This window comes from Cucumis sativus, unplaced genomic scaffold (assembly GCF_000004075.3).
Source record: "Cucumis sativus cultivar 9930 unplaced genomic scaffold, Cucumber_9930_V3 scaffold46, whole genome shotgun sequence".
Taxonomy (NCBI): Eukaryota; Viridiplantae; Streptophyta; class Magnoliopsida; order Cucurbitales; family Cucurbitaceae; genus Cucumis; species Cucumis sativus.
This window is the reverse complement of record NW_022279550.1, coordinates 290,669-315,574: the sequence shown is the minus strand read 5'-3', so window position 1 is coordinate 315,574 and position 24,906 is coordinate 290,669. Positions and strand designations below refer to the sequence as shown.

General features: G+C 35.1%; 1 protein-coding gene, 1 long non-coding RNA gene and 2 pseudogenes across 2 annotated transcripts; 1 reads left to right on the top strand and 3 right to left on the bottom strand.

The window, feature by feature from the left end:
* Nucleotides 1-443: 443 nt before the first annotated feature.
* On the bottom strand, nucleotides 444-15,826 carry LOC116405930 (annotated as a pseudogene).
* Nucleotides 15,827-18,141: 2,315 nt separating this feature from the next.
* LOC116405928 lies at nucleotides 18,142-20,822 on the bottom strand (annotated as a pseudogene).
* On the bottom strand, nucleotides 18,861-19,393 carry LOC116405916. Its single transcript, XR_004218998.1, has 2 exons — nucleotides 19,252-19,393; nucleotides 18,861-19,163 (listed from the first exon to the last, which is right to left on the bottom strand). It is a non-coding gene; the product is annotated as an uncharacterized LOC116405916 (long non-coding RNA).
* On the top strand, nucleotides 20,805-23,827 carry LOC116405915. Its single transcript, XM_031889668.1, has one exon. It carries the CDS (start codon nucleotides 21,240-21,242, stop codon nucleotides 23,688-23,690), a length of 2,451 nt encoding a protein of 816 aa, XP_031745528.1. The 5' UTR covers nucleotides 20,805-21,239; the 3' UTR covers nucleotides 23,691-23,827.
* Nucleotides 23,828-24,906: the final 1,079 nt, after the last annotated feature.

The window sequence follows — 24,906 nt, the reverse complement described above, 5'->3', positions numbered from 1 at the left end:
TTTCAAATCTTCTTTACCCCAAGGGTCACCACCGCGGCCCGTTTGCACTTCTGTTTTACCGGCTGCTCGTCCACCTCCACCGTCGACGGCCACCACTCACACATCTCCGCCGCCGGATCTACTCGTTTCCGCTGCTATCCGGTTGTTTTTGAGTGATTTTTTGGTGGTTTGGTTATGAGTTTTAATACCCATTAAAATTGGTTTGAAGGCACTTTTATTTTGAATCCAGACTAGTCTTTCAGAAGTTTCTTTTATTTGTTTTGGTCAATGTCTAGTGATGAAAACTGATACAATATTACATTATTGACGGTCTAATAAAGAATTAGAAATTTTACTTAAACATCTACTACTACCATTCGCAATGACAATGCAATTTTTTCAATTACATTAGACAATTTGTTCACGATGATACATATATATATATAATATATTGCAAGGGTGTGTAGCTGGATGGAATTGAAAGTTCATTCAAATCAAAACAGAAGTACCCGGGGGGCTGAAGTATTCATTAATTACAGAAGTAGCCTATAGATAAGACAACACATTTGTCCATATATACAATACAAAACTACTCGAACTATACAATGGAAGACATCCTAAAAAAGCTAAGCTAGTTACAAACCAAATTTCCAATGGGCAATATTCAATCAGACGTAAGAATGGTAACAAATGGCATTTAGTCAATTCACTTCTCATCGTCCAACCCTACCTACCAAGCTATATACTTGATAATTGCAACGTACTAAAGGTTCTACATGGAATATCTAACGTCTCCTTTTTCTTTAGTATGTCGCTCGTTTTGGATTTCTTCCAGCTCCTCATCCTCTCCCTTCTACCTGCTTGTTCTTTCCAATAAGCAACCATTTTTTTCAGTCGAGCAACCTCCTTAGAAGATACATTTTGCTTGGATCATTAACAATTGATCGAACTCTTGATGCATACCTGAAATACAAAACAAATTCATAAAAAGAAGCTTCAATGTAAAGATACAATTTTTTTCTACAAAGTCCGCATTTTCCATCCATATTTGATGGTAAAACTTCTTTCAATTCGTTTAAATACTTTTAATATATTATTCTCATCGTTTTTCTTCTGAGCTAAATGAATAAGTAAATGAAGTTTTATGTTTAATGAATAGTTGATGAGTCTAGAAATACTCATGACCACATTTACCAACTTCTAGATAAATCTGCATGTCAAAAACATACTTCATGACAATTTCAAATATACATAAATCATAGAAGATATTTTAACAAAAATTCCCAATTGGTTTATAAAATAATATATAATTTAGTAAATTCTTTAAAGTGTATATGGTAAAGAAAAGGATACCATACATGAGTGAATTGTATGTCTCATCCAGGTTGGATTCGGCTGGAGAGACATTGACAAACATGAGCGTTTTGGCATTACCACCGAGTGAATCACTCATCAACATAGTGAGCTTGTGATTTCTGTAAGGTATGTGTTGACCCCCTGAAGACAAAGCACTGATGACATCTCCAAGTGCCGAAAGTGATTTATTTATGCTTTGAGCTTCCTTAAGTTGGCTACCAGAAGAGCCTGATTTCTTCACTCTCTCTGATCCCGCAAGGTCAACAAAACTAAGCTGCATAAAAGATAATCAAGTTGTTACATGGTAAGAAGCAACATTCATTTGTTTATTCCATGAAAAGCTCGTTAAATTTTTAAATCATATCTACCATTTGTAAAGTAATTGTCTCTTATGAATGAAGAAAATGCAAACATACCAGGACAAATAGTGTATTTTCATATTTAAATCATACGACCTCTCAGACATCCTTCACTATAAATAAAAATATTGAAACTACTAAAGTTATTGCCATACCTTCCCTTTAGAAACAGATTGCGTCTGAAGGTTGGTACTTTCAATAACAATTGAAAGTATCAAATGTGATCTTGAACTTTCTTCGTTCATTTGAGTCTCTGAAGTATGCCGTTGCTCCGATCCTCTATAAATAATACTTTTTAATTCTTCAAATGTTGAGATAGAAGCTATTGTAACGTTTTCAATGGATACCATTCCTAACCTCAGCAAATAATCATCCCACTAAAGTTAGAAACATAATAACTCAAATAATTGAAATCCGGGTAAATTGCAAAAATCACAAACGATCAAATGTTAAAATATTAACCTTTGTATCCTTTTTTATCTCTAATCTCGATCGTTTTGCATTCCTTGCAGAAGAAGATCTACCAACGTATCTTGATATAATTCTACCATGTAAGCCTAAATCAAAGCAGAGTATGAGTGAGAAAGACAGAATCCATTTATGCATTTTAACAATCTTCAAATACGCATTGTAATCAAATTTATTCACACGTGGAAAAAACTAGAACCAACAAGGCATTTTGTATGAAAGCCAGTGTATAAAACATTGCGCATTCTGATCATTGAACTCTAGAGAGAGTACCGAGCCATCTATTTCCGTGATATATAATTTATACACAGTATACAGTGATCTACAAACTCAAGAAAGGTACTGAGTAAGACATAACTTAATATTGGCGAATGTAAATCATTACCTTCAAAGAAAATGAGAACTTGTTACTATCCCGCTTCAAAATCCTAAAAAGTTCTCCAATTGCACGAGGTGTTAATCCAGGGTGGTCCTCAGATCCATATATTGTAAATGTCTTCCCAGAACCAGTTTGACCATAAGCAAAGATGCATACGTTATAACCATCTACAGCAGACTGGACAAGATACTGCATTAAGATTGTACAAAAGAGTATCAATTAATGTTTTCTATTTTCATGACAGCTAAAAGAACAACAAAGTTCTATTTATCAAAATAAATAAATGAAGCTCTTGAGTTCTATTGAACTTGCCCGTGTATCTTCAAAAACATCTTCCTGGGAGGCAGTGCCATCAAATACATGATCGTACATATGTTGCCTCAGCTTATCATCCTTCCATAGATGTTCAACTGTGAACTCATCTAGACTAGTAAGCACATTTTTCTCTTTTTCCATAATTTCTTTATCATTAAGAGGTCGAAGCCGACAATAAACTCTAATCTTTCCTTTCATATCTGCAATGAAATCAAATGCAAATTTAATTGAACTTTTCATAAGTTTTTTTTTAAAAAAATCAATTTGTAGTAATTATATAATATATGGATATTATTTAATTCTTTTTAATGTACACCTCAGAAATTTCATTGATTTGATGAAAAATAGAAAAGTAAGCAGAATAGAACCCTACTCAAGTTAAAACATACAACTCCAAGAAATATAAGTTACACTCAACAACTAATTTAAAAAGGTTTAGTTAGAGAATACAACATAGAAACGAAGCATTTTGTCAGCCATAACTCCCCCCTTTCCTTACTTTTTGTTTAATAAATAACTCGACAACCCAACTCATGTACACCCCATTCAAGGTGGTACCTCTTTTAGGTTCATCATATTGGAGACCAAACACTCGTTTGGACTTTATGGATTCTGATACATACAATAATTAAATAATATAAGGTTCCATCTTAAAAATAATAATTTTTCTCTCTCTTTCCTTCCTTTTCCATAACAGTTGATGTAAGAAGACTAAGGGTTAATTGAGTAATTAGGTAATATTCTAGGTTAATTCCCTTTTTACCCAATTGTAATAGAACTCTATAAATAGGAAACTTTCCTCTTGTATAAAACACATTATTCATTCTAATAAAAAATCCACAACCTTGGTTCTTGGAGGATTTCTCCATGAGGTTACTTAGGCTACATAAATAGTTGTATAATTTCACTCAAACAGTCAAACCACCACTCACATAGACCATATAGTTTTCAGCCTCAACTCAAGTCTATTAATAAAAATTATATCAGTACATATATTCACCTTCCGAGTTTAGTTTGCTAATTTGGTTGTAACAATTTTAGTCTTTTTCTCTTTGAAAAGGAAAGAATATTTTTCATTGATGAATGAAAGGAAGTTACTGCTCGAAATACAATGAGACATAGAAAGTAAAAGAAACAAAGGGAACTTTCATGTTTTTGGAAGATCTCACTAGTATAATAATTAAATAACATATAATTTTATTTTGTCATTGAGGTATTCTATAATATATTCGTCCAAATTTCATAAATTCAATGCATAAGTTTTCTATTCTCTCTTTTTTTTCCCTTTTTTTTTTTTAAGATAGCTTCATTGAAAAAAATTAGAACCACTACCAACCAACTCCTCAAAAATCATAGAGGAGACATACCAAGGAGTTTCAACATCCACGACCCCATCACCTTCTTCAGAGATAGAAGAAGGAATCTATTAGGTTCCATCTCAAAACCAATCACAATATGAGAGATGTAATCCATCTATTTTCTAAAGAGTATGAGGTTCATTGATTTTCCCTATATGAGATCCTCAACATGCCTCCTTAAGGCTGCCTATTTTGAGTTCATTATTCTTGGATCATATCACAAAAAAAAAATCTTTTTCTTTTTTGGACTGAATGCCCATTTAGGCTTCATGTACTTTGATACCATCTTGAGTTGAATAAAATAAGATGTTTGTATTCCAATGATTTTAATGTAAGATACATAGAGAAATACTTGATACATAGAAGGAAATAATCATAAAATAAAACCATTAATGGTTTTATAGCTAATTAACATATTTACAACCAACAGAATCCTAATAAAAAGAACCAACAAAACAACCATGTTTCACACAAGGCTTCTGTTCAATTATTTTTCTAAAAATAAAAACCATTATGACATATTTATGTAATAAATATACTAGTAATTAAATTAAGAAAATAGGCATCTTTAGATAAGGTTGAGAGGCACTAAGGATGATTTTATTTCATAGCGTGAGTGTTTGGGCCAGCTTACATTATCTAGTGTGTTTCTTGAGTAGTTTTGTATTTCTTGATATTTCCTAAGTTATACCCATCCTTGGCCGTTCTTTAATGTTAGATAAATGTTGTTTTTACCTAGGTAAGTTTCAGGTTTTTTACCTTGGGCTTATTGTTTCAGCCAATTAATTAATCTTCTCCTCTTTGGAGGCTGCTGCCCCACCTACACATACTTGTATCTACGAGCTGTTTGGGCTAATTTGACGGTTTGAATAAAAAGTTATTTTAGATTTGCATTATTACGTGAACCTCAAATTTTGGTTATCAGAAAACTCATGAAAATAAAATAAAATCCTTTGTAGATGGCCAGCATTGGATTTAACGTACGTTATTTTTTTCAAATACTGAAAAGGATCTTGTTGATTTTCCAATTTTCAGCAGAACAAGGTAAAGTATTCTCTCTCTCTATTAGAGATACATAATTAAATTTTCCTTCAACTACTAGCTTAAGCTTTCGGATGTATTGGTGATTTAATATGGTATCAGAGCAGGTGGTCCAGGAGATCCTATGTTCAAGCTCTGCATTGTCATTTCCTCTCCAATTAAAATTGATTTCCACTTGTTGGGCCTTTCAAATATTTCAAGCCCACAATTGAGGGGAGTGTTAGAGATACATAATTAAATTTGTCTTCAACCACTAGCTTAAGCTTTGGGATGAATTGGTGGTTTAATACTCTACTCACTCCTTCTACAGTCGTCTTCTCCATTGATCCTTTGCACCTTCTCCGGTGATTGCTCTGGCATACTCACTTTCTACGTTCAGTCTCTAGCATCACCTTCAGACTTTTCTGGTGATTTCTTCAGCTTATTCCCAGTGCAATGGAAGTAGCAAGTAGTGAGGAAGGGATGCATATTGATAAATCAGCTGAGCTTTAGAGGTAGAGACATTTTGAGCCATCAGAGACGGATCTTAATACCCTGTTTCAATGCGAGGAAGAACCGAAAGTTGAAAAACTTCCCTCTGCTACTCGCTCTCATCCTCATTATTGTGAAATCCCAGATCATCTAAAGTCAATAGTCGCTGATTGTGGACTTATTCTAGTTTGATTCTTCAGCCGCTGAATGTAGTTGCCCCCCACCTGTTGGAACAACTTGTCTTTCCATGATTTTTCTTCACGTGGGCGAGCAAGTAAAGTCTCACTGATTGTTGTTGCTAGCTTAATAATGGTTATTATGTTGATCTTCGATTTCTTGCTTGCCAATGGAGAACAACCGCTGGGATACCTTTTGGAACAGGCAATTAATTTTTGCTGTTTATTGGGTCCTATTTCTTCACTGAAACATTGATGCCAAAGCATGATTGTCAAATCTGTGGGTTGGAAGATATTTTCAAGTTCTTCTGGGCATTGGAAAGATAGTTTTGAAGCAGCTGGTTGCATCTTCTTAGTGTTTTTTCTTTTTTCATCTTGAAGAATTGCGTGTGGAAAAATTTAGATTTGAGTGGGCATTTAAATTTTACTTTGTATTGTCTTTTAGTGGCTTTGATTAGGTCGTTGTTTTCTGTTTGGGTTCGTTCTAGGTTGCCATCATATTTTGTTTTCCGAGTATAGTCTTTATTTCAGATTTAGCCTGCATTTTCTCTTATTCTTTTTTGCTCTTAGTATAATACCCTTGTACTTTAAGCTTTAGTCTCATTTATTATCATTAATAAAGAAGCTAGTTTCCGTTTTTAAAAAAAGTACGTTATTTTTCCTAATCAAATTTCAGTTTTTTGTTTTTTAAGTTTCTTATTTTGTTGTTAGATTTAATTTTCAGTTTAGTATCTTTAAGTCGATTTAATTCTTAGATATAAGATTTTCAGTTTTTTCGTTCTTTTTAGTTTTCTCTAAGTTAAGTGAGTTTCTATTTTTAACATGTTTATTTCCTTGTTTCACTACTTTGTAATATGAGCATCAGTCCCACTCATTGTATCAATGAAGAGGTTTGTTTCCATTAAAAAGAAAAAGAAAAAGAAAAACACAGTTTTGATTTGTAAGTTAATGGTATTAAACTATTAATGAACCATACATAAAAGTGAGCTTCCATGAAAAGTTGGTATCACAATTTGTTCTCCTTCAATTAGAACTTTATTTATCTATTGGATTTCACTCTCATTTTCCAAAGTTCATTTTCTAACATAAACATTTCTATCATTGCTTCCACAACGTAATTTTTTTTATCAAATTCATTTTCTCAACAAAGTTATCCCCCAAAAGTCTTTATTTCTTTTCTTTTACCTCTCACATGTCGTATCAATCACTAAGCCAACCCATGGTACTTTAGCACAGAAATTCTCAAAACTTTCTATATGGATACAAAAGAACTCATTCAATATGGACGTTATGGTAAACAAACCTTCTATCATGTTGAAATATCGTTTCCTCAGAACTTGCTCTTCCTTATAAAGCGCTTCCATCTCAGCTAGCTGAGCCCCTTGCATCTTCAAAATGTTGGCTGTTTGCTCATTCTTTCGGTCAATGTCCTAAAATAAAAAAAGAATGATAACAAAAAGAGCAAAAGAAAAGTGAAAAATAAGATCGAAAGAATACACCAGGTGTTAAATAGATGTAAGAGATACTGTCGCTCAATCCGCTTCTGCAAAACTAAATAGAAAAAATCAGACTAGAACCTCTTTCATCTCTCGTAGTTCCTCTAGTTCCTTCAAATTATTTTGCAGGGCCGCCAAATCAGAGTTCCTGGTCGTGAGAGTTGACTCCATGACAGCTAGTTCTTGAGTTACTTCTTCAAGTTTTTTTCAAGTTCTGCCACTCTCAGCTTCAAGACTTTGCGTTCATGTTCAAAGCTTATCTGGAGATGTTCCATCTGCAAGTAAAAAACTTAATACACATTACTCTGTTAAGAAGTAGCAAAGATGATATCATATTAAGAACCTGTATAATGTACCTCATTGCTAGTCTTCTTCTCAAGTCCAAAAATTCTTTGTTCCAAGAACAGCTTTTCATTTACCAGTTTCTTTCTAATTTCTTCAGACGCTTGCAACTCATCATTTCGAAGCCTCAACTCATCTTGAAGTTTTTGTAGAAGCTATAAAGAAAAACATTAAACTCAATGCAATTTGCGATATATTTTATATTAAATAGTTATATCAATCATAATGTTTAATTACAAAAAGGATACCAGAAAAAAAAAATTGAAAGTTGGGATTTTGCTTTGAAGAGTTTTTCTGCTTATTGGAACAGAAATCCAGTAAAAAGATAAATATGCTTCAATTATCTTTTCAAAGTTTCCCTCCAATTAGCTTTTCCTTTGAAATTAATGGTCTTGTTTAAGACGGTTTTTTTTTCTTTTTTGGAAATATAACAAGTTGTTTGAATCATTATTGAACATGTTCCTCTCTAATTTGAGAAATCAATTCTGTTTTTCTTTTTGGAAGCAATTTAGACAATAAAAAACCCGGCTTATCGACTTCACGAAACACAAGCAGATGGAAAGAACAAAACAGAAAAAATGTAGGGTGATAGCTACAGAAGCTTTTAAATCAACGATTCAATCCAAAAGCTTAAGTTTGTGAGTGAGTGTAAATTTAATATAATATCTAACATTCTCCCTCATTTGTGGGTTTAACTTATAAAAAAAGACCCAACAAGTGAAAATCAATATTAAATGAGGAGGACAAGCACTTAAACACAGGATCTTCCTAGACCATCTGCTCTGATACCATCTTAAATCACCAATTCAACCCAAAAGTTTAAGCTTGTGGGTGAGGGTAAATTTAATATAATATCTAACAGATGCTCTAGTGGCCATATTCATGGTTGACAAGTTCAAGAAGAGAACTCAAAACCTGTTTCTTCATCATCTTCTCATAAACCCCTCTCCCGAACTTCAAAACCCTCTCCATTTCCAAGATCTTGCCACAACTATTTTTCTTAAACCTTTCTTCCATCATTTTCACCACCCTCTTATTACTATCCACCATCATTTCATTTTTCCATCATTCTCTCTTTTGTTTCTTTTTCTTTTTATACTATTTTTGTTCTTCCTTCTTTTGTTTCTTTTAAAGTATATAGTCGGGCAGAGCCATTTTTCACAAACTGACCACAAAACCAACTCCAACCATAAACTAACCCTCCAACTTCAATTCAGTTGGTTTTGGTTGGTCAGTTCGCTTTTTCGGGTCTTATTGCTCGCCCCTACCTTAAAATATGACCCCTCCCCCAAAAAAATAATAATTAATAAATAAATAAAAATGAGGCCCTCAAGTACCCCAGCTTTTTTCCCCTCATCATTCATCTCTTCATTCCTTCATCCAACTTGTAAATTGTAGTCCCAAGTCAATTCCCCCCCTTCCATTCCCATTTCAATCTCTTTTATCTTTTCAAGTTATAAATCACGGTTTTAAAATTTGGAGCTATAATTCTTAAAATAATTTTCAAACAAAAACATAATGTTGTTTTTCATCAAACAAATAGCTTAAAGTCATACCTGTTCATCAATTCCAACCGTATCTTTTTTCCCATTATTTTCCAACATCATAGTGCTCAATTTTGCAATTTTTGCTTCCAGACTCCTTCTCTCGGTTAACATGATCTGAAAATAGAATAGACCAAATAAATAGAAATAAAGGCTCAAAATAAGTTTGATGCAAAGATAGCTGTACTGACCTGATGTTCATTGTCTTTTTCATCATATTGCGATCTCAACCTCTCAAGATTATGTGTTGCCTCAGCTAAGTTCTGCTTTTCAAATCTCAAAGATTCTTTTAGAGCTTCCAATTCTTCTTGCATTACCACTTCTTGCTTATTCTTTTCATGCAATTCCTTCAGCAACTACATTAAGAACGGTTTCCATTATCGAAATGAAAATGCTTTATATATGATAAATGTGGTAAAATATATGCAAATCCTATAAAAAGCAATTGCAAAAAAACACTTCCACTTGTAATGCGAGTAAACAAGCTAAAATTAATGGATGATTTCGTGAGTAGACAAGCTATAATTACAAAATTGTATTAATGGATGGTATCGTGAAGTAGCACATATTCATCTGCATTTCCACATATTAACATTTCAAGGCAAAGAATAAGCCCTTTCTTTTTTCTTTTTCCTTTTTTTTTTTTGGTGGGATCAGAATCATAACTTTCAATTCACAAGGAGCGATACAAAAGGAAGAATAAGCTCTTTCAAGGTTTACTTGTTCAGCATTTCTCTTAGACTCTTCAATGCCCTTACTCAAATCTTGAACTCGTTTCTCATATGCTTCCACACTTTGAGTCTTCAAGTTGCAGGAAGAGTCTCCAAGCATGGAGCCAACAGCAGCAGATCGAGCTTTAGAGTAACGACGCAACATGACATCATTTATGTGTGTCTGGAGAGCAATGCAAATTTCTTCTCCCTAAAAAGTTAGAGCACCTAGTCAAAAAACCACCGTGACAGGGCACATGAAGGGTTGAAATTCCCAAAATGCAATGATGGATGTACGGAGAAGAAAGCAATGACGGTAACCTGCTTGGTCTCAAACTGGAAAATGTGTAGGACACCCGCAACTCTCATCTTAAAAAAGACTGCAGTGTTACTGCTACCGAACTGCATTATATCTCTTAATTCAGCAGAATGTAAATACTCCTTTGGAACTGGACGGAAGAAATGAACCTATAGAAAGTTGAGCAATTAAACCAACTGCAACCATCTAGAAAAATTTAAATCACCAGACAGGTATCTCATTATATTTGACACATGAATGCCAATATGCAAGCGTTTGAATATTAAGCCATTATAAGTAGTTGGGTAGATGAGGAAGTGAGTGATTCTTTGAATTCTAACTTTTGAGGGAAGAATGGCTTTGAAACATATGAAAACTGGCAATATTTCTATGCGTTTTGTGTATATTAATAATTGAATTGGAATTCTCTTTAACTCCAAAACAAAGTAGCTGTGCATGTTAGAAACCTATATTACCCCTCTCTTGTTGATACCCAAAATGATTCGTCCAGGTAGAAGTCCAATGGGATCATCAATCTTCCGGACGCCAAAGAAAACTGAATTCCCATAAGGAAGTGTTCTCAATATTCGAAGAAATTGTTGTCTTGCGTCATCCTTTGTCAGATGTTCCTGGGAAATTAGTAAGAAAAAAATCAGCAAACTCTTTGTTCTTGGTCAAGATTGACTTGGTGACTTTTCTTTGGGGATAAGAAATAGTGAGTATATTTCACAAAAAGGCAGGAAAGAGCAACCTAGGGGCGATGGAGAAGACAGAGACATATATGCCTACGAAAAAATAGCATGGAAAACTGAGCATAAACTTTGATACATATTTTTCACTAATTCGTACAGAACTAGGTACATCAATCAGAAACAAAGGCCTGACTCAAACAAAAAGAGACGCTCAAGAGTTGAATGTGTGCTCCAAGGAATATATTAAACCACTCACATATAGATCATGTTGAATACCATATCTCTAGAAACAACAATGCTTATCAGTGTTAAGAAAATATTCATAAAATTGAGAGTAAAATTGCCTCAATAATCAATTGAAAAGAACATTTAGTAATCTAAATAGACTCTTCAAGATAGTAATTGTCTGCAACAGAATGTTCCAAATACCAAATCTTACCATTGAACGAAAACGCGAGAGAATATCCAACTCCCACTCTCGCTTTGGTCTTGTTATGGCAATTTGTCTCGGTACAAATCTTTCTAGAAGCGAATTCCAATCACTAGTACCCATCAAGCAGTTAAAAGTGCGATTAAAATGGAGTGTACAAAACTATACTAAAAAAAGTAACACTTTTCCTACATAATTGGGGGCGAAGAAGATGCTTGTTGTAGAAAATGAAGGAAATGAAAGTTTAACATACTAATTTAAAATGTGAAAACAAAGCAAAATGATAAATTACAAATTTGCAATAAAGGAGAGCAAGAAAAACACCTACGTGCAAGATTCTGGACTGGTAATAAATCCAATTTCAACAAGGATTTGTAATGCTGAAAGCTGTGCAGCATCATCCCTTCCAACAGGATAATTCCCCAACAGATAGTCATGCTGCAGCTGTAGATATAGACTGACTCTCACATAAATGTTAAATATAAAAGTTAAAGGCCCCATTGGTAACCATTTCGTATTTTGTTGTGGATTTGGTCGAAGTAATGTTTGCAAGTTTAACTATTATAAACCAAATGGTTATCAAATTAGGCCTAAATTATAATTTAATCATCAGTAGGTTTTGAACTTCAAAATGTATCTAATGGGTTCTTAATCTTTCGATGTTATCTCCATTCAATCCTGACCTACTAGATACATTTTAAAGTCCGCTAACTTATTAGATACAAAATTGATAGTTCAAAGATTGGGGCTGGGGGCCTACTCGACACAAAATGACAAAAGTGAAAATTAGGAGCACTCTTCAAAGTTCATAAATCTATTAGACAGAACATTCGAAGTTCTAAAATCCACCTTGTAATGTAATCAAGATAAAACACTCCTACCTGAACATATGATAGTTGTATAAACATTGGGTCCACAACAGCTTCATCAGACTCCCTAAACAGCTTCTTTTTAAATGTCAACTTGAAGTGCAGAATTTCTCCTTTGCTTCGATCTTTTGTTGCCTTGAATTCTGCTAGCAGATCTCCAATATATTTGTTATCATCAAGCCCAACATACTCCTCTGTTGAGAAGAATTCCATGTAAGATTAAGATGTACATTTGTTCGTTCAAATTCGAACCAAAAAACAATAAGTTAAACTGTACCATTCCCTAGATCAAGTGCTTTAGCTCCACTAACGAACTTACGGCATTCAAAAAGACTGAAGCTAGAGTGTGCTGATAGTTTTATAACACCTGAAAGTTCCTGAAAAAAAATATGAAGTGTTCCGAGGGTAATATGAATTTTGACATTAAATATCCACTAATTAATCACATTAATGAGTGTGGTAGACACGGGGAAACATTCACTTAAGTAGACTAAAATTCATGCATTTATAGCAAAAACAAAACTATTTATTCTCTTTCTTTCCTTGATAATAAACATATGTATGTCAAAAGAAACAAAAAGGAAAAACAAAGGCAGGGGGTTGAGAATATCCCTCAACAAAATTAGCAAAGAAAAGTATACCAACTGTTAATAATCATCACGAGTTCTCCTCAGCTATCCAAGAAGCCAAGACAATTATGGTTAAATTTGCTAAAAGCTATCCTCTCTAAACTGTGGTTTGAAAGAAATCAGAGGATATTCCATGACAAAGAAAAGCCATGTTCAGAACTCTCTGCAGAAAGAAGTGCAGCAGCTTGGGTTTCCTTAAACAAGGAGTTCGAGGCTTATTCTATTCAAGATATTTATCTCAACTGGGCAGCTTTCCTCACCCAACCAGCCTCTTAATTTTTTCGTCCAGCATTGGTTCCAGCCTTTTTTTTCTATTACTCAGCAGCTGTAGTTTTTAATTCTTGTCTTTACATCATCTTTTTAATCTTCTTTCCTAGTCTCGGCCTATGTTATTTTGCTGGTCTTTCATAGTTTGTACTTTCTATTTTTATTTTCTTTGCTTTGTTCATGCTTAAATATGGGATATGATTTTTTGGTGCTAAAGGGTGCCAAACCTAGTTGAGATGTCTGGGTGCACCTCCTGATCCTCTAGGGCTTTTTGCTTTTATGCTTTTTATTATTCTCATTGTATATACCTCTTGTGCTTTGAGATTTTATCATTAATGAAGAAGTTTGTTTCCTTTTCAAGAATAATCGGCAATGAAAGATAAGTGTTGGTCTATGACTCTATTATTAGTAAGCACTAACTAAATAGCTTAAATTTAATTCTGATTCCGATTCCACTTTTCTATCTTATATGGTCCTTTCTCCTATATATGAGAGATATACTTTTTAATCTTTAAATCATTGAAATACAAAAATAATATCATTCCATCAAGATTCAAAATTATCATTACCTCAACAGAATCAGCGACCGTTGTTTCATATCATATGTAATTTCTTTCAAAAGTTTCATCCAAAAAAAATACAATAGTTGTAAGTTTTCGGCCTGTCAAAAGAGCTTCGATTTCCTCACGACCAGGTATTATATGCCTGGGACCAGCCTTCATGCAACGCTTTAAAGCATTCAGTGTATTTAATGCAAGAACTCGAACCTCCGGATCAGTACTTACGCCTTGAGCAACATTATGAACATACTCTGATAAATATCCACCAATATCCTTGCTAGGAGGCATAGCTGATGCACATAAATACATCAGCTCCCATGCTTTGATTAAATATTGCCTGTAATATTCATATGAATATGAATATAGATCAGTCCAAATAATATGGTATTGCATTTGAATTAAAATATCAGCAATTCATAATAGAATTTAATCATCAACGCCAAGGATCAACAAGGTAAATAATAGTTTAGAGCAAACCTATCAGGAGAATTTCTAGTTTGCTTAGAGATTTGGATAAAAAGTTCATCTCGTAGCTCTGAACGTTTCAAAGTGTGCTTGTACAGTTTTCCAACAAGTTCAATTCGTTCATCTAAGCTTGTTGCACTAACTCGATCAGAAGAGTCAACACCCATGTACTTCAAGATTATTTGGAATAGTTTTATGGCCTCGTCACCAAGTCAGAGTTGATTTTAAGCAACGAAGTTGGTATAGGATCCTGTAAAAATTTACAACTTACACTTGTAAAAGTTTGGTGAGTACTTAAATTTCATGACAAACAAGATGTTTTCACCTTTTGGAAACACAACATATCTTCAATGTGAATTTTTCCCGAACTTGAGGACCTACAGATCTTTTGGAAAAATCCACGCTTTCCAGAAGAATGGATTTGTTTGTGCATCATCCTTAAGAATCCTTCAACCTTGGAAAATAATACAATATAGAGACGTTACTTTTCAGGGATTATAATGAAAACTAAAATTGTCATACTTCAGAAACAACTCGCAATCCCTTTCACACTTGCAGGCATCATAAATATTATCCACCTGAAATCTATCAATCAAAGGTATGACACCAGCAAGTTCTGCAGGAATTGCTGTGGATATGGTTGTAGGAGTACTACAGAAACAACCAAGGAGAAAGTTAATTTTGAGGGACTGAAAAATCTACTCAAGAAAACATCAAACTATAATATGAGCTAAGGAGCCACTGAGAGAATATAAGAAGTCAGTGAGTTTGCATTTGTTAGTATTATCACTTTTACACCCAAAAAGAAAAACAGACAAAAAAAAGAAAGAAGAAGGAATTGTAAGTATTATCATTATTGATTATTTTTTCTGGATGAGAAACCAAGCTTTCAAGCTTGAGAAAAATGCTAGAATAAAATCGTCAATAATTAATTTACTATTGATAGAAGTAACACTAACAACTTTTTTAATGCACGTGTGGATTGAAGTCCTCGAAGAAGGAGATCATAATGCCCGGTAAAACAACTACAAGTGAGATGCTTTTCATGACACTAGTTGTAATCCGTTAGTTGCATGCATAGAATAGTTCCTCTAATTACAATGCTTTCTGATCTTCGTTGCTTCACTAAATACCTGAATATTAGACCAATTAAACTAATAATGTGACGCTAGCTTCTCTAATTTATAAACTACGTTTAATCACGGGAATGGTGTAGCTGGCAAGCCTGGCTATGACCTAATGACTTCAGTATAATCTTTTTTCTGAAGACTGAAACCAATAACGTACAATATTACAATAACATTGCTTCAAGGGAGAAAGAAAATATGCATTCATGAAATTCAATATAGTAAATAAAGTTTTAGAGAAAATATGCATTCATGAAATTCAACATGTAATAAATAAAGTTAAGAGCTTAGTTGCTACAGGTATTCGGTTTACACTCACGGGGTGCAAAATTGGAGCCATCACTATCATAATCATCCCCATTTTGGAGCAGCAGCAAAGCTTTGAAGGAGAGTATCATCATTGCCACTGCTGGAGTTAAAGGAAGATCCGATTGTCCTAGCACTCTGAGCCATGTCAAAGGTCATTTGACAGTGGCAGAAATGGATTTAACTTCTGGGGATTCCCTATAACTAAAAACTGCAAAAAGGGTGCGTGGTTGAAAAGGTTAATTTTCTGTACTATACGATTAGCATCCGAACAAACGTACAATTAATTTTAAATACCACTAAATACTCATAACAATAAATAGAATGAGAAGTGCAAGGGAGACAAAAAAAAAAAAAAAAAAAAAAAAATTGAACTAGTCCATAATGGAATGTGTTCTCGAACAATAGAACCATTATCAATGGCCGCCGCTAGATAGTGAGACATTGAAACGCGCTAGCAATTATTTAAGGAGTAAAAGATATATGTATAAACCCATAATGAGTACAAGAAAGAAAATAGATCCACTAAAATTAGACAGCAATGTAAGAAGCCAGCCCTTGACAAAACAGAAGGGGAAAAAAAAAAGTTGAATGCATAGAAGCAGAATTGGCCGAGCTTGAAAGAATGAATGGATTAATTGGAGGTTGAAGCAAAATGGTGGAGATGTTGTAAAGGAGTTACCTTTTCGGAAGCAAACGAGAGGAGGCGGAGAGATCTGAGGTGAAACTTGAAAGTCAGCCAGGCATTGAGTCGCTGGTTGGTATAGATTATAGGAAGAGAGGGGCAAAGAAAGAGAGAGAGAGAGCGGAGCAGCAGTGGTGGGAGTCACGAGAGTGTTTTAAATGGCAAGCAAGCAAAAGACTAAGCCAACAAAAAAAAAAAAATATTGGTAGCTAGTCGACTTGAGTTGCCGGCCTGACAATATCTTCGACAATCTGGCATTTACATTATCATTGCTGCAAATCTACTACTCCTTCAAACCGGGGAGGGGGAAATTTACAAAATCCCTCGACTTTAAATATCATCCTTTCATATTTCCACATACCATTTTTCCAATAAAACCTACAACTTCATATAAGGTTGGCAGAAACAGACCTTATACTATTACATTCTATTTGGTGTAGAATATTTTTTTTTTCAAATCTACATCTCTATAATCTTGTCCATTTATGTTTTCTTAAACCAATCTTTATGTTCACATCATCTAATAAAACGTTGCTGACGATTTTTATCTTTTATTTTTTTCCAATCGGAGTGCCATAACTGTTGGCAAAAAACCTCTCATTTCTATCCAAAAAAAAAAGCAGAAAAATAATCGAGAATTAGGAAAAATTAATAATAAAAAATTGATATAATAGTAAATAACAATTTATCTTTTTTTTACCCTAATTACAAAAACACTCTCAAACCTTTTGGTCGTTCACACTTCTTTCTCAATCTCCTTCTAGAATGTACAAAATGAGAACTTAATAAGAGTTAGCATACTAAAGTTTAAAGTTTTCTAATTTATAAGTTTCTTTTATAGTTTATATTTTTAAGTATTTTCTAAACTCTTTCAAGTTTGAACTTTAGACCAACTCATCAGTTTCCTAAACCTTCTTTTATGTCAGGCTACCACATTTTAAAGTGAGAAGAAAATGTTTTATGCATCAAACCAATAATAAAAAAATCAAACAATATATATAAACAAGTCACATATCTAATAGAATATTAATGGTAAAAATTGTTTTTTCTTAAATTTGACGGTAATAGTATATATTTTTGGACATGTCTGCTCGAAGTTTTTCAACGTACTAATATTTCAATTTCTAATTTTTTGCAATTTTCAATCCAACGTATTCCTTTCCAAAAAAATTAAATTGTGAAAAGAAAAACAAAAAAATTGAATTTCGAAAAGAAACAAAAATATCCATAATTAAACCTGGATGAGTTTGGCAATTAATATGGGCACAGACAACATATCCATAATTAAATGGATTATTAATTTTAAGTATTCATAATGATTAATTCCCATCACTCATAACATCAAAATCTAAGATATGGTTTGGTAATTTTTGTTCCTTCTTTTTCTTTTTTTAAAAATTAAACTCACAAACACTAATTTTATTTCTAAAACATTTAAACATTTAAACATTTAGACGTTAATCCATTATTCATTAAGAAAACTACAAATTAAAAGACCGGTATGATCCAAGGGCTCTTTGCTGTTCCAGGCAAGATGCTGCCAGGTTTATTGTTGAGATGCTAGTTTCATATTTTGCATCAATAACCTTCATCCATAGTAACATGTTAGTTTTCAGGTCTGTCTTACATTCTTAATCTTAATAATATTATTCCTTGAAAATAATGTTATGCATAAGGAAATATTCGAATTTCTTGAAGAGAAAGAAATTAGTTATAAACTTAAAGTACAAATTAAGTTATGAAATGAAATAAAAATTCCATTTGATATGAATTAGTATTTAATCTAAGAAATACAGTGGACTTATTGTAAATATATGAACAGCCAAAAATAAATCTTCAGCTTCTCTTCTGTAATGACAGTGCACGTAGTTTCTCCATAACACTTCGAATTTGATCTGAGATATGACCGTACAAGAATCTCTGTGCAGGCTCATCCAGCCTAGTTTGTTCTCAGTGGCAGGCCATCCTAGTAGAGGAGAGGCCCAGTTACGCGACATGGAAATTGCCATCTGCTTCATGCTAGGTATGTCAAACTGAATCGGCTCACCCACAATAATCTCAATCTTCTTACAGCACAAGGGAACCGGAGGCCTCCTACCAAAGAGAGAGTTTTCAGGCATTATCTGAGAATCCACATAGGTAATCATCATAAAGTGAGACGGGGTGGTGAAAAGATAAATATTGGGTTTCTACTAAAAGAAACAAGCAAATACTCGTATACTCAAGCCCAGGGTGAATTTTTTAAGAGAGCTATTTACATATGGAAGAGGAGACAAGAAAATCTTAAAATAACTTGTCATTGAATGATGATACTAAACCTTGAGAAGAAAATTAAAACAAACAAAAATTCATCAAGCAAATCATATGACATGACTTCGACCGATGCATCAAATATTCAAGGACACTTAATTCACCATTAAGTAATGCCTTTCGGCTTTGCTGTATCATATCTCTAAAAACATAGACATTAACAGACGAGAGTGCTTAAACAGTGCCCTTTTGTTTAAGTTAGAAATTCCTCGTAATTTTTTTAAAATATTTTTTTTATTGGATTTTGTACTTCAGACTCTTTAGATTATGTCAATGAAAGGTTGTGTTTACTTAAAAGAAACTTAAATAATAATAATGACAATAATAATCACATTCCACAAGTGGTCGATGGAAATGGGAACTGATTCGCATTGAGGGGAAAATGGAAATAATGGGAAGGGGCCATCGAGGAACCCAACACATCTTCAAATACGTACCTATCTATAAAAATCGGAGAACCTAGATGTCAATTCCATGGCCGAGATGAACTCTATCCAAACAAATGCCCCAGAACAAGCTAAATTTTATCCTCTATCAAGGAATGCAATTTTGTTTTCAGTTCTAAAAAGAAATTCAATCCTTCACATTTATCCACCTAAATTAAATTTTATGGGTGCACCTTTTCTACAACTAATGCTTTAGAGTTTAGACAGCTGGTCTCTATGACTGACCCCATAGTTTAGCACCATGGTTTCATCTAGACAGAAATATTAGCAGGATTAGTAGAATTATTGCTATAATTTTGCAAAAAGAAAACTACCTCATCAAAGCCGCGATGGACAATCGGCAGAACTATTGGTGTTATAGGAGAACGAACAATAAGACTAGCTGTTCCCCACTTTAATCGTCGGATGGGCACATCATCTTGAGTCACTTTACCTTCTGGAAATGTATGGAGCTGGCAATGTTCACGATCAAAACATAAAAGGAAAAAAAGATCATTCAGAGGTGGTTGCAATCCAATGATTACCCCCCACCCCACACACATACACGGACTCATTTATGGAATCTAAGGGTAAACAGGAAAAACATAACTCTGAGAGTCTAATTAAATTGTTAAATATTTCCTAAAATCTGAAATATAATTTCATAGTTATCAAGGAACAATTGTCTCCAAGAACGTTGAGCATTTGCTTGTTTCTATAATTGAGTTTGGTTGTTCGGCAAATCAAGTTCTTTGGCCTTTTAGTTGAACATTTGACCTGTACTTTCTTTTTGGAATTATGTTTGCGATGTGGTATTTGTGTCAAATTTACCCCTCTTTTCTAATGTCTTTTAGGCTAGAAAAGGAAGGTTCGTAGTCACAAATGGTAATGATTATGAATCCTTATTTTTGGTGTGCAAAAGTGTTGAAAGAATTTATTTGTAGATATCAAGACATAATTATGGATAAGTACCCATTCTCCATTCCTTAAATGCTCAAGTGCTTCATCCATATATTCTTGATGAATTCCAGCACCCCTAGTAACAGGTATACATTTTCCTGCATAGTTTTATGTGTAAAACAGAATTAAACATTTTGAAATTGTAGTTCACAAAACACACTAGACAGTTCACATAGCTATGCATACAAGCATACAAGCATACAAATTAGAATGCAATAATGAATATGTTTCTGCATTCATGCATGATAGAATAGGACTTTAGGGAGATACTGATACATGCATTATTTTTCCTTATAAGAAACAGAAGGAACTTTTTTATAAAAACTTTAGGGAGATACTGATAGGAACTTAAGCGATTATATATTAAGGACACTTCAAATTGGAGATTCAGTCTGCCCTAGATGCTTCTGATGGTCAAAGTCTCCTTGGATTAATTTTCAAGACAAATAATCACACTCTTCCTATTCTTCCATAACTACAAAAGCATCTGGTGGGAGATACTAAACTATTCTTTCTCGTAACTGCAAATAACTTACATTGAGAGCTAAGTCCCATGATTATCCACTACAAATAGCTCCCCGTGGGAGTTTGTTAGAAACATTAGCGGAAAAACTTCAGAGATATGATGGGAATCGATATTGAATATCAACTTTAGTATATTATTGATAGTGTTGATGAATCGTAACACTGTTACAATATCAAGAAAGTAGAAGAACGAATTGAGGAGTTCTCAATTTGGAAACTAGGGCACACTTCTGCTATCCTATCTCTCAAGGATGAAACTGTAAGACCCCCAATTATCCATACTTATAGGAGGAAGGGTAGAAAAGTAACTGCACAGGGAATTATTATGGAGAAATGATTGGAAGGACGTTCTGAGTGGTAGGGCCCACTGGGCTGAGGAATATGTGAGTCTATAAATAGGATTATTAGGTTGGAGTAGCTAGGGTATTTTTAACTTTTAGGAGGTAGGGCTACAGCAGCCACCAGGGTCTCTTAAAACCAAGAGGCTGGTATGATCTTTTCTGCATTTTTCCTTGTTGTTTCTTGTTATTTCTTTTCATCTTGTGAATCTGGATCATTTGGCTTTATATATAAATAAAGTAAACCAGAGTACCGCCTCTGTTTAAGCCATTTATACAGTCCTTTCAGTCTAAATTATTGTTAGTATCCTAACAATTGGTATCAGAGCCCGAAAAAACTGGGGGTGGTTACTAGACTAATGGCGCAGAGACAAATAGAAGACAGAGTGGATGGAACTGAGAAGGAAATAATGGGTCTGAAAGAGATGCTGTTAGAAATGAAAAAAGCAATGGAACGAATGGCTGAGGATCTAAGAGAGAACCATAGCTACAAAAGAAGGGAGGAATCTGGGACCTCCGACGGTTCAGTAATGAAACTGAAGGGAAAAGCTGAGGAAACCGATGTTCATAACGAAGGGAACTTGACCATGGGTGACCGTAGTAAATATAAGAAATTAGAGATGCCAATGTTCTTGGGAGAAAACCCGGAATCTTGGGTTTACAGGGCAGAGCATTTTTTTGAGATCAATAATCTACCCGAGACCGAAAAGGTCAAGGTAGCAGTAGTCAGCTTTGGACAAGATGAGGTAGACTGGTACAGATGGTCACACAATCGGAGGAAGGTGGAGTCGTGGGAGGATCTAAAAGAAAGGATGTTTGATTTTTTTAAAGACACAGGGCAGAAGAGTTTAGTGGCGAGACTGATCAGGATTGAACAAGACGGTTCCTACAATGATTATGTAAAGAAATTTGTTAATTATTCAGCACCCCTGCCCCACATGACAGAGAGTGTGTTAAGGGATGCATTCCTGACTGGGCTAGAGCCGAACCTGCAAGCTGAAGTCGTGAGCCGCAATCCACTAACATTGGAGGAGTGTATGAGAGAGGCACAGCTGGTCAACGACAGAAATTTAGCCCTGCAATGGTCCAAGGCAGAAGGGGGAGGACGGAATTACAAAAAAGGCGAAGGAAGCACGAACAAGGGTCCAGAAGGTGGGGAGAAGGGAATCACCAGGAAAACAGAGTTTCCTTTGAAACAGGTGACAATTCCCATTAAAGGCAACTACCAGAAGAGTGAACCACCAGTGAAACGCTTATCGGATGCGGAATTCAGAGCACGACTTGACAAGGGTCTGTGTTTTAAATGCAATGAAAGGTACTCCCCTGGACATCGATGCAAAATGAAGGACAAAAGAGAGCTGATGCTGTTTATCATGAATGAAGAAGAAAGTCTGGAAGACGAAGACAGAACAGAGGAAACTAATGAAGAAGTATTAGAGTTGAATCAGCTTACACTGGAGGAGGGAACCGAAATTGAGTTAAAGGCAATACATGGCCTAACAAGTAAAGGAACGATGAAGATCAAAGGCGAAATTAAAGGGAAAGAAGTATTGATACTGATTGACAGTGGGGCCACCCACAATTTCATACACAACAAAATTGTGGAGGAAGTGGGACTGGAGTTAGAGAATCATACTCCGTTTGGAGTCACTATCGGAGATGGTACAAGATGCCAAGGAAGAGGCGTGTGTAACAGGTTAGAACTAAAACTTAAAGAGATCACAATCGTGGCTGATTTTTTAGCAATTGAACTGGGGAGTGTAGATGTGATTCTAGGGATGCAATGGTTAAACACAACGGGAACCATGAAGATACACTGGCCATCCTTGACCATGACATTTCGGATGGGAAAAAAACAGTTTATCTTAAAAGGAGATCCTTCACTTATTAGGGCAGAGTGCTCTCTGAAAACTATTGAAAAAACATGGGAAGAGGACGACCAAGGCTTCTTACTCGAAATGCAGAACTATGAGGCAGAGGAAGATGGGGAATTGGATGAAGTACAGAGAGTAAAGGGGGATGAGGAAGAATCTCCAATGATTCAAGTCTTACTCCAGCAGTACACGGATTTATTCGAAGAACCGAAGGGATTACCACCAAAAAGGGAGTGTGACCATCGTATTTTGCTGGTAACCGGCCAGAAACCTATCAATGTGAGACCTTACAAATATGGCCACACACAAAAAGAAGAAATCGAGAAGTTAATATCTGAAATGCTCCAAGTTGGGATAATACGACCCAGTCACAGCCCTTACTCGAGTCCTGTGTTGCTGGTAAGAAAGAAAGACGGAGGGTGGAGATTCTGTGTTGATTACAGAAAATTAAATCAAGTAACCATATCGGATAAATTTCCAATACCCGTGATAGAGGAATTGCTAGACGAACTGCATGGGGCCACTGTTTTTTCAAAACTGGATCTCAAATCTGGATATCATCAGATACGGATGAAGGAGGAGGATGTGGAAAAGACAGCATTCAGAACCCATGAAGGACACTACGAGTTTCTGGTCATGCCGTTCGGCCTCACTAACGCACCAGCTACTTTCCAATCTTTAATGAATCTGGTCTTTAAACCCTTCCTCAGGAGATGTGTACTGGTATTTTTTGATGATATATTGATATACAGCACGAATCTCACAGAACACGAAAAGCATTTGGCCATGGTTTTTGCAGTAATGCGGGATAACCAGTTAGTTGCTAACAAAAAAAAATGCGTAATAGCCCATTCACAGATTCAGTATTTGGGGCATTTAATATCCAGTAGAGGGGTTGAAGCTGATGGAGACAAGACAAGATCAAGGACATGGTAAATTGGCCCCAACCCAAAGATGTAACCGGATTGAGGGGGTTCTTAGGGTTGACAGGTTACTACAGAAGATTCGTCAAAGGGTATGGGGAGATGGCAGAACCGCTGACCAAATTATTACAAAAGAACTCATTCCTATGGGGGGAAGAAGCAACAGAGGCGTTTGATAAGCTGAAATTAGCCATGACAACCCTACCCGTACTAGCTCTACCGGATTGGAACCTGCCTTTCATCATTGAAACAGATGCGTCGGGGATTGCTTTAGGGGCAGTTCTATCTCAAAATGGCCATCCCATAGCTTTTTTCAGTCAAAAACTATCAAACCGAGCAAAAACCAAGTCCATATATGAGAGGGAATTGATGGCTGTGGTTCTGTCAGTACAGAAGTGGAGACATTACCTCTTGGGAAGGAAGTTTACAATCATCTCAGATCAGAGGGCCCTCAAGTTCCTTTTAGAGCAAAGGGAAGTGCAACCCCAATTCCAGAAGTGGCTGACTAAACTCCTCGGGTATGACTTCGAAATACTTTACCAACCCGGACTACAAAACAAAGCAGCCGATGCCCTCTCCCGAATAGAACAACCAGTGGAAATGAAGAGTATGTCCACCACGGGTATTGTCAACATGGAGGTGGTAGAGAAAGAGGTTGAGTTAGATGAAGAGCTTAAGGCAATCATTGAAGAATTAAAACAGAATCCTGATGAGCCTAGTAAATTCCAATGGGTGAATGGAAACCTACGGTATAAGAAGCGGATTGTGTTGTCAAAAGAATCCACTCTGATCCCCACCTTACTACATACATTTCATGACTCCATTTTGGGAGGCCATTCCGGGTTCTTAAGGACGTATAAAAGGATGTGTGGGGAATTGTATTGGAAGGGTATGAAGGCGGATGTAAAAAAATATGTGCAAGAATGCGAGGTTTGCCAGAGAAATAAGTTGGAAGCAACTAAACCAGCTGGAGTTCTGCAGCCAATTCCAATTCCAGAAAGAATCTTGGAAGACTGGTCCATGGACTTCATTGAAGGGCTACCTAAAGCAGGAGGTATGAATGTAATAATGGTAATTGTGGACAGGCTGAGCAAATACTCCTATTTTATCACCATGAGGCATCCTTTCAATGCAAGGCAAGTGGCTGAAGTGTTTATTGACCGGGTAGTGAGTAGACATGGAATACCTAAGTCAATCATTTCCGATAGGGATAAAATTTTCATAAGCAA